The sequence below is a fragment of the Rhincodon typus genome, chromosome 9, assembly GCF_021869965.1.
Source record: "Rhincodon typus isolate 14 chromosome 9, sRhiTyp1.1, whole genome shotgun sequence".
Classification (NCBI taxonomy): Eukaryota; Metazoa; Chordata; class Chondrichthyes; order Orectolobiformes; family Rhincodontidae; genus Rhincodon; species Rhincodon typus.
The window spans coordinates 15,067,103-15,077,974 of NC_063340.1; the positions used below are offsets into that span (position 1 = coordinate 15,067,103).

Consider the following 10,872-nt stretch of genomic DNA (forward strand, 5'->3'; position numbering starts at 1 on the left):
TTTTTTTCTTCACAGATGCTGCCAGACCTGCTGAGCTTTTCCAGCAACTTTGTTTGTGGTCCTGATTTACAGCATCCGCAGTTCTTTCGGTTTTTGTTTTACATGAAATTGGCAACCCCTTTTGAACTTGACTCTCAAATGCTTCCCAACTCTAATCATGGTTCACCACAGCTCCGATCTAGTGTAGAGCCTTGCATTCAAAAGCCACCCCACTCTAAGGTATTAGGGACAATCTGAAACACCCACTTCCAGAATGGAACTTGCAAGACTGGGACAGCAGATATAGCCTCATAACTGCGCCCCACGCTGATCAAAATTGCTGACAGCGTGAATGGGGGCGGGAACCCCAGGATTGGATTCCACCTGACATTTTTAAAGCCAGCCTGACGTGACTCAGACCCATGGTGAGATTGGAAGATTTGGCCTCTATGTTCATCAACATACAGTTCCAAGCCTTGGCTTTTAATTTATTTGATGCTGCTTGGATTATTTCAGGACCTTCAGGCCGAAGCACCCTACCATTTGCTCCGCCTCCAGATTGAAGCAGCCAGAAATAAGCTGGTGGACACGATGGAGGAATGTAAGTTGGAACTGGCTCGGGAGAACAAGCTCCTAATCAGCACCAACAGTGAAGAGCTTATTGTACAGCACAAGGTAAGCACAGCGCAGTGTCTCTCAATGACTTTTCTCTGGACAGGGCTTGATGAGCAACAGAGCAGCCTCCTTTTGTTGTATTCTTTCGTGGAATGTGAGCGATTTTCTTTAATCCCTCTAGATCCTTCTATGTAACATGAAGACCAGAATTGTGATCTAACCGAGGCTCTGTATAAACGTTACATAATGTATACTGGGAGGCCTTCCAATCCACTTGTCCACATGGGTCTCACCCCGGATGTAGATCTGCTGCTCGGTGGCATGGTGGCTTAGCACTGCTGCCTCACAGTACCAGGGACCTGGGTTCGTTTCCGCCCTTGGGCGACTGTCTTTGTGTGACCTGTGTCTGTGTGGGTTTTCTCTGGGTGCCCCAGTTACCTCCTACAGTCCAAAGATGTGCAGGCTAGTTGGATTGGCCATGAAAAATTACCCATATGTGCAGGCTAGGTGGAAAAGCCATGGGGAATGTAGGGATAGGGTGGAATGCCCTTTGGAGAGTTGATACAGACTCAACGGGCCAAAAGGCCTCTTTCTGCATTGTAGGGATTCCATGACTCTGTCTGTAGAAATGAGCTTCAGTACTTCTTTCATGCATTTATGACCTTGTTAGCCTTCATAGCTACATTGGATGATTTGTGAATTAGGATACCTCAGATATCTCTGCTCTTGCATCCCACTTAGACTCGTTCTTCCTACAGACTTTGTGATTCCTGTTATCTTCCTATCAAAATGCATCATTTTGTATTGATAAATTAGTTTGCCATTTAAGCGCCAAGTTATGTCGGTTAAATGCTTTCGTTTTGCATGATGTTACAGATGAATTTCGTACCTATTTTTGAAACACAGCTCGCTGCTGGGAGCATTGAATTTGCCCAAATCACATGGCTTCCAGCTGTGGCACCATCAGGTTATGTGGTTATAGCAGCTGGTTTCTTTGGGGAGCGTTGGGAACCATGTTCAAACTCAGTTAGGGACACCATGGCCATCTACTCTGGTTTTAACCAGACTGTTCATCGTCCTGTATTTTCATTCTGAATTGAGTCCCTGCCCATTTTAACTTTGCACTCCTGACTCTCAAACATCATAGAATCCCTACAGTGTGGAAACAGGCCATTTGGCCCAACAAGTCCACACCACCCTCTGAAGGGCATCCCACTGAGACCCATTCCCCTAATTTCCTGTGTCTAACCCACCTAACCTAAGCATCCCTGGGCACCATAGCATGGCCAATCCACCCTAACCTGCACATCTTTGGACTGTGGGAGGAAACTGGAGCACCCGGAGGGAACCCACACAGACAAATGGAGAACATGCAAACTCTACACAGACAGTCGCCCGAGGCTGGAATCGAACCCAAGTCCCTGGCACTGTCAGCCAGCAGTTCTAACCACTGAGCCGCTGTGCAGCCCAACAAAACATACTTATTTATGATTAATTCTCATTTACATCATTGGTTTGCCTGTGCTGGGAAGGTGCTAGGTATATTTTCACTTCAATAATTACTAATATATTTTTCTACTCGGTTGGTTACACAGTCTACTTTATCCCTGTGAGGTTCCAGAGTTGCACACTCCCATAATCCTGATGTACTTATGTAAGGTATGATTTGTCTGGTTAGTACACAAAACAATACTTTCCACTCTATCTCAGTACATGTGACAATAATAAATGAAACATTATTCTATAGTTGGTATAGTGCGGCATGGTGGCTCATTGGTTAGCACTGCTACCTCACAGTGCCAGGGTCCCAGATTCAATTCCACACTCAGCGACCGTGCAGAGTTTGCACGTTCTCCCCATGTCTGCGTGGGTTTGCTCCGGTTTCCTCCCACAGTCCAATGATGTGCAGGTTAGGGTGGATTGGCCGTGGGAAATGGGCGCAGAATGGGCCATGGGAAATGCAGGGTTACAGGGGAGGGTCTGGATGGGATGTTCTTCGGAGGATTGGTGTGGGCTTGTCGGGTCAAATGGCCTGCTTTCACACTGTAGGAATTCTATCGTATATTCCTTTTATTTTGCTTATCCAGTACAATTGTCCAATACCTTGCTGTGAGGCTTCTCCAACCCCATTTTTAACCAAGTGCATGTAGTGGCTTCCCAACTTCCCACCTGGATCACGTCATATCAGTCAGTGTTGGTCACCCCACACCCACCGCCCCCCAAACTCATTCAGTCCCCCTTCTCGGATTTTACATCAGGTGTGAAATCTCAGATTGGGGGGGTAATTGGGTGTGAGATCCCTGATCGGGGGAGGGGTGGTAATTGGGTTTGAGATCCCGGATTGGGGGGTAATCGGGTTTGAGATCCCGGATTAGGGGGGTAATTGGGTTTGAGATCCTGGATAGCGGGGTAATCGGGTTTGAGATCCCAGATTGGGGTTAATCGGGTTTGAGATCCCGGATTAGGGGGGTAATTGGGTTTGAAATCCCGGATTGTGGGGTAATCGGGTTTGAGATCCCAGATTGGGCGGTAATTGGGTTTGAGATCCCAGATAGGGGGGTAATCGGGTTTGAGATCCCGGATTGGGCGGTAATCGGGTTTGTGATCCCGGATTGGGCGGTAATGGGGTTTGAAGACCTCCCCAGGATCCCGTTCAGCCTCTTACCAAACCTGATGAATCCGGTCCACCAACAACTGATTCCCTTCCAGGAGTTTTTCTCGGAGAAAGGGAAGTTCGAGTGGTGCAGAAAGCGGGGCAAAGTGATCGGTGACCTCTGCCAGAAGCTGCCGGAAACTCGGAAGTATGAAGGGATCCGGACAAAGCATGAAATGGACAAAAAGACGCTGAGAGAATTGCAAGGACTTATTGATGCCACCTACCAGAAAATATTGGATCAGCCAGACAAATGGAAGGAGTACAGGACGAGGTAACAGTGATGAACAACACACGTTTACCTAGAGTTTATTATCTTTCCCTAGAACTAGCATAGGAGCAGGCTACTGGGCCAAACTGGCTCATGTTAGTGTTTCAGCTTCACTCGAGCCACCTCTGAAAAGTTTGATTCAGGAAGGACAAAGATCAGGGTCCCCCACATCCTGCGGAGTTTTGAATCATAGAATCAGACAGAACAGGGCCTTCAGCCCATCTAGTGTATACCACCAAAAAATATACTACTACCTGCAGCGGTCCCACTTTCCTGCACTAGACTCATTGACTTGAATGTTATGACACTTCAAGTGCTCATCCAAGTACTTTTTAAAGGTCACGAGGTTTCCCGCTCCATCTACTCTCCCAGGCATTACATAATGGATTCCCACCACCCTCTGGCAAAAATGTTTTTCCTCACATCCACTCTAAACCTCCTGCCTTTCATTTTGAAAATTATGCCCCATTGTTATTGACCCTTTGACTGAGGAAAACAGCTGCTTTCTATTCGCCCTGTCCAGGTCTTATACACCTCCATCAGGTTCCCCCCCACCCCCTCTCAGCCTTCTGTGCTCCAAAGTGCATTCACTTTTAATGTAATCCCCATTTGGAAGTCTCCATGATTGACAGGGTGAGTTTCCAATCAGGTGGGGAGGATTCTGCAACAGGCCGGGACAGCTCCTGAGGAGCCTGTAGGTCTTGTGAAGGTGGGAGGTGCCCAATCCCTGACCCCAAAGGTGCTGTGATCCCTGATGGGGTGGAGCTTTGAGAATGCCGGGAAGTGGCCAGGGTTTAGTTTTACAGGATCAAACTAAAGTGGATGGGCCAGGATTGAACTTCCTTGTCCATAAGGCCTTAGCTTTTTACTGCTCCATTATAGTGTTTAAATCATAAACACGCCCCCAATGTCAATAATTGTAAATAATTTTGTTAATGCTAAAAATGCATAGGTGAAGGCGACTGATAGATTAAATACCTTGAGAACAGATAACGAAAGCCTAAGGAATCATGTAGCACAGAGGTAGTGTCCCTACCTGTGGGCCAGGAGATTTGGGTTCAAATCCTACCTGCTCCAGAATTATGTGTTAACATTTCCAGACAGGTTGATTAGTAAAGAAAGTGTGCTTGGGCACTTAGGGTTGACTAGGAAGGAAGCTGGCATTTCTGGGAAATAAATGTAGCATGAATCCAAATTTTGGCACCTGGTTTCTCACATCACAATCCTGAATGTTTTAATGTGTTAAATCTGGATGTGGGCAGGCTGGAGCCAGGATTGAGATGTCTGAAGATTGAACATCTGACTCAACTAGAACCTGTTAGATTAAAATGACCCCTCCCCAAGCGCAAAAAACAACTTGGTGCTAAAAGCAATTGTCAGTGGCTTGGGATGTTCCAGATCTCTGAGCGGAAGCATGCCTCCAGTGAAATGTCAGGTAGAATCCAAGTGAGCAGTGGGTTTTGGTTTTGGAAGTCACTGAACTACTCAAGCCTGATGGTAAAGTTCAGAGGTTGAAGGGACAGGAAATGTCGCAGTAAGTGGTTGTCTCTGCCTTTGGAATGTTTCAGAGTAATGAGAGGATTTGGAGACATTTTGCTTGAGATGCTCACAGTAGGCCTGATAATTGTTGGATCACAGACTAAATTGTTTGTTAAGTCTGACGAGGTCAAGCACAATATTGGGACTGGAAACTGTGAGGGAACTCATAAGGAATGAGGTGGCAGAAGATTGGGATTAAGGTCGGCATGGAATGGTTGGACCGAAGGGTTCGTTTCCATGCCGTCTGACTCTAAGTGCATATTGACCAGCTGGTTGCCTGGGATCAGGATGTGATGAGTAGGAAGGAAAGATGACCAGAAGAAGCTGCATTCCATGTGACCTTGGTCAGGGAATGGCATTGTGGAGTTTTACTCTTCCCACCCAGTGAGAGGGTTGATGGGAATGCGGATTTGAAGTTGCAATCAGCTCAGCCGCAATCTTATTGAAGAAGGGCTGAATGTCCTCCTCCTGCTCCTTGTCGGTGCACTTCTCTGGGTTTGGAGGATCGCTCTGTGGGGTAAAGGGAGAGCAATTCCCAAAGGATGGTGTGGAGGAACCAGGAAAGGGGCCACCTTTGCTCTAGGCTGGGGTCCGAGGGACAGTGAGGCTTTGTGTCTTGGCAAAGTCAAAGCCGTGTACTTGCTGGAGAGTTAATGTGAACGTGAGGGTAAAGGGACAATGTGGAGAATTTAGAGGGGAGATGACAGGAGGAATTCAGGAGTGGATAGAAAGACCAAGCATGAGGAGATACTTGGGATAGAGGTATGGAAGGGGAAATGATGAAACAATTTCAGGCAGGAGACGTTGGGATGATTTTGAAACCCTGCAGCTCTAGAGGAGTCTATTTGACCTGCCGTACCTGCGGTGGCTCTTCTACTGGGACTGTGTACTCAAGCACCATTCCTTTCCACGCCGTTTTCCTAGAACATTCATCCAATGCTCTTGCAAATCAGATGAATCAGGCCCTGCCCCAAGAAGTACTTGATATTTTAAACGTCTGTGTGTGAACACATTCCCTCTCATTCTTTTGTAGATACTCTGAACAATCAAAATGGCTTGTGACAAAGAACAAACAGCTGACAGAGATTCGGAATGCAGCCTCCAATACCAGAAAGTACGGAGAGTTGAAATCAGTTCTGGAGGTTTGTACAACATATTATTTTCTTCCAGAGCAGGTAGGATGTGTAAAATATTGGGCGCAGGGCCTGCGGAAGTGGAAATATCATTGAACCTCTTCACTTGTTCCTGGGCTATGGGCATCGCTGGCTAGGCTATCATTTATTACCCTTACCTAAAAGTCTGATCTACAAAATCACACACAAACAATGCAGGGTGTCTACAGAAGTTTCTATAGAAACTTCTATTGACACCCTGCATTGTTTGTCTGTGATTTTGTAGATCAGACTTTTAGGGAAGGGTAATAATGCAGGGTGTCAACTGGGAGGAATCCATCTGATAATGGACAGATGATATAAAGAAAATCTACAAGTGTTTTAACAGTTAATAGGCCAGGGGGAATTCTGTGTTCCTTGAATGGAGTTTTGTTGAGTTGGCATTAGCCTGTTGTAGCCCTGCCTTGGAGTGGTGCTTCCCAATGGGAGTGCTTTAGTTATCTTGTAAGTCTCTCAGTAGTAGCGTTCTTGTCTCTGAATCGACACATTGTAGATTTAAGTCATTTGAGCTCATGATCTGTTCAGCATCAGCAATAACAATAAGGCCTCTTCTTGAATACTGTGCCTAGTTCTGGTCTCCCTGTTCTGGTTGCCCTGCTATAGAAAAGATATTATTAAGCTGGAGAGGGTTCAGGAAAGATTTACCATGATCTTGTCAGGAGGGATTGAGTTATAAGGAAAAGTTGGATAGGCTGGGACTTTTTTCACTGGAGTGTAGGAGGTTGAGGGGTGACCTTATTGAGGTTTATAAAATCACGAGAGGAATACATAAGGTGAATGGCAGGTGTCTTTTCCCTCGGGTGGGGATTTCAAGACTAAGGGGTATGCTTTTAAGGTGTGAGGAGAAAGATTAGAAGAAAAATATGAGGGGCACCTTCTTTGACACAGAGGATGGTTGGTGTGTAGAGTGAACTTCCAGAGAAAGCGGTGGATGTGGGTACAGTTACAACGTTTAAAAGACATTTGGATAAAGTACATGAATACGAAATGTTTGGAGGGATATGGGCCAAGTGCAGGCAGGTGGGACTAGTTTAGTTTGGAATTATGGTAGATACAGACTGGTTGGGTTGAAGGCACTGTTTCCGTGCTACGGGTCTATGACCTGGACAAATGTAGTGCCTTTGCTGGAATAAGGCACTTCACAGAACATTATCAGGCAAAAATGAACACCTAACCACGTACAGAGATGTGAGGATTGCTGGTCAGAATCTTGGTCAAAGAGGTAAGTATTAAGGAGCGTCTTGAAGGAGGAAGGAGAAAGAGAGATTGAGAGAGTGAGGATGATGCATTCCAGAGGAAACCCTTTTCAGAGGAAAAGGATGGGCCTGTATCCACTGGAGTATACAAGAATGAATGGTGATTTGTAGCAGTCATTATCATTCCCTTTGTGGGAGAGACTAAAACTTAGTGACACTGCTTAAAAATAAAGGATTCCCGATGAAAGATAGAGACGAGGAGGATATTCCTTCTCAGAGTTTAGTGATTCTGAAATGTCTTCCCCAGAGAGTGGTCAGGAAGGGGGCCATTGTATATCTTTAGTGTTGAATTATTCAGCTTCTTAATTGACAGAGAGTATCAGGGATAGACAGGAAGGCAGAGTTGAAACCAAGATCAGATCAGCCATCATCTGTCAAACGGCAGAAAGGATTTAAGGAGCCGTGTTCCACCAGTTTGTGTGTTTGGTCATGTTCTTCGAGACTGAGGGAGCTGAAGGTACAGCTGTCAGTAGTGAAGAGAACAAAAGTGGCAAACCCCAAGAATTACAGGAGTGCAGAGAGCTTTGAGAGATGTAGGGCTGGAATGAAGTTACGCAGATCAGGAGGTGGCTGAGGCCATGGAGAGAATGGGAAAGGGGGACGATGAGCCGGAATATATTGTTTCTTTTTGCATTTAGGGAATTAAGGAAGAAGCAAGCCGCGAGGAAGCAAACATTTTGTGGTTGAGATCCAGACTTGCTGTTCTCAGGACAATCTCTTCAGAGAGCGAAGCCAAACGGCAAGATGAGGAGCTGTCCAAACTCACAGCTGAATTCAACAGGCTCCTGACCCAAGTGGACGAGGTAGGAGAACGATCTGAGACTAGTGACATGACATTGATGTGGCCTCAGGTTATTTATCGCCACTCTACACATGTTACGTGTCTGTGCTTTCTTACTTGGCGCCATTAACAAATTTGGATATACCATTCTGTCTTGCCTCCCTCAAGTCACTATTCTTTATTGGTGAAAAGCTGTCACATATTTCCTATTTCCAAACCACTTTACAAGTTCACAAACAAGATTTCCTGAAGGCATTTGGCACAGTACCACAATAAAGATCATTGCACCAAATAAAAGCTCATGGCATAGGTATTAGAATAGAACCATCAGTGCAGAAAGAGGCTGTTCAGCCCATCATGTCTGCCCTGACCCTGTAAATATGACCCCATCTGAACCCAGCCCCCACCCTATAACCCTGCATTTCCCCATGGCTAATCCACCCAACCTGTACACATTTTTGGACTGTGGGAGGAAACTGGAGCACCCGGAGGAAACCCATGCAGACATGGGGAGAATGTGCAAACTCCACACAGACAGTGGCCTGAGGCTGGAATTGAACCTGAACCCCTGGCACTGTGAGGCAGCAGTGCAAGCTACTGAGCCACTGTGCCACCCCTAATGGTTAATGAAAAGTTGAACAGAAAATATCCAGATTTCCCATTCAGCAGAATGCACCAACCCATCTCAACACTGAGCAGGAAAATTAACGTCTTTTCACCTTAATCACAGCTGCGCAATGGTGGAGACGACATTGAGCTATAAACTGAGCCCTCAGCACCCGAATGAATAACTCAATCATATCCAGTATACACAAAATTCCGTTTATTCTACGGCTGCGTCAAATCTGCCAGCTCTGTATTGCACACAGAGATGGCACAGCATCCTGTGAGAAAGGTCACTGTGTTTCTTCATTATGGGGATTTCCTCAAAATAAAAGCTGTTGTTGTACCTGCCTCAATGGAATATGAAAGAAGCGTTCTGACTCATCCTGAAAATAGTAGGTTTATGTACATACAAGACAGGATGGTGAGCCTGTGAAATTCTCTGCCACAGAAGGTGGCTGAGGCCAATACATGGAAAGATTTTAGGAAGGTGTGGATCAGCCATGGGAAATGCAGGGGTGCAGGGATAGGGTAAGGGGCTGGGTCTGGGTGGGATGCTCTTTGGAGGGTTGGTCTGGACACGATGGACTGAATGGCCTGTTTCCACACTGTAGGGATTCTGTTGACATTTTTATTTGAAAAGTCCCACTTTCAATAACGTGGCCGTTACCCTCAAAAAAAGCGCGAACTGTAACAGAATGAGAAGGGCTTGCAAATATACCATTCGCGTGACCAATTTAAAAAAAAGTATCTTCTTCAAAAGGCTACTTTATTTTAAAAATATGTTTAAAATATGGCAGCATCTGAACTCAGCAAAGGCAGTTTGGTTTTACATTTCATGCAACATCAAATGCACACAGGAAACCACTTGGCTCTCTTGTATCTCGCGCTACACTAACTTGATCACCCTCTCCCCCTTCAGTGTGATAAGCTGCTATCCAGTGTTGGAGAATGCATTCAGCACAGAGACGAGGTCAGGAGCATCCTGAAGCAAGTCACCGACTCCCAGCAGGAACTGCAGGCAGAAGGGGAGCGAACGCTGGATTCCAAGAATCTTCAAGAAGCACAGGATCTCCACCTGCGTTACCAGGTGCAAAGCCCTTCTGCGCAAAGAGACGTCTGGATATTTTGCTGGCATGACTCACTGGGGGAGGGAGTAGCGCGCTGGAGGGCACTGTGGTCATCTCAAAAGTTGACAATTTCAACATAAGTACAGTAGTGGTTCTCCTCTTATAGGAAGGATATTATTAAACTGGAGATGTTTCAGAAAAGATTTACCAGGATGTTGCCAGGAATAGAGGATTGAGGTCTAATAATCGAGTAGAAAGGCTGGGACTTTTTCACTGGAGAATAGGAGCGTGGATGAGGTGCAGTTACAATGTTCAAAAGACATTTAGATAAGTACATAGAAAATAGAACAGTGCAGCACAGTTCAGGCCCTTCGGCCCACGACGTTGTGCCGACCTATTATCCTACTCTAAGATCAAACTACCCTGCATACCCTACATTATATTATCATCCATGTGCCTATCCAAGAATCGCTTAAATGTCCCTAATGTATTATTCTCCCCTACCACTGCTGGCAGCGTGTTCCATGCACCCACCACTCTCTGTGTAAAGAAAGTACATGAATGAGAAATGTTTGGAGGGATATGGGACAAGCCGAGGCAGGTGGAACTAAACTAGTTTGGGATTATGGTCAGCATGGACTGGTTGGACCAAAGGATCTGTTTCTGAGTTTGATGATGCCATGACTATGTCTCTATGACTCAGTACTGCCCCTCCAACAGTGCAGCACTCCCTCAGTACTGATCTTTCAAAAGAACAACACTCTCGCAGTACAGATACCGTGACAGTGTGGCATACGCTCTGTACTGTTCCATAAATAGTGCAGCACTCCCTTAACGCTGACCCTCTGACAGTGCGGCGCACCCTTAATGCTGACCCTGTGACAGCGCGGCGCTCCCTTAACGCTGACCCTCTGACAGTGCGGCGCTCCCTTA

The 10,872-nt window shown here is 46.0% G+C and overlaps 1 protein-coding gene across 1 annotated transcript in view; it reads left to right on the forward strand.

The window, feature by feature from the left end:
• The window catches only part of LOC109933920 (nesprin-1-like), a 197,004-nt gene that overhangs the window by 59,807 nt on the left and 126,325 nt on the right, over positions 1-10,872 (forward strand). Inside the window, exons 18-22 of the mRNA XM_048600919.1 lie at positions 496-654; positions 3,109-3,521; positions 6,091-6,199; positions 8,124-8,288; positions 9,792-9,959. Of these exons, the coding sequence (XP_048456876.1) occupies positions 496-654; positions 3,109-3,521; positions 6,091-6,199; positions 8,124-8,288; positions 9,792-9,959 (1,014 nt within the window). The remainder of the gene's footprint in view (positions 1-495; positions 655-3,108; positions 3,522-6,090; positions 6,200-8,123; positions 8,289-9,791; positions 9,960-10,872) is intronic.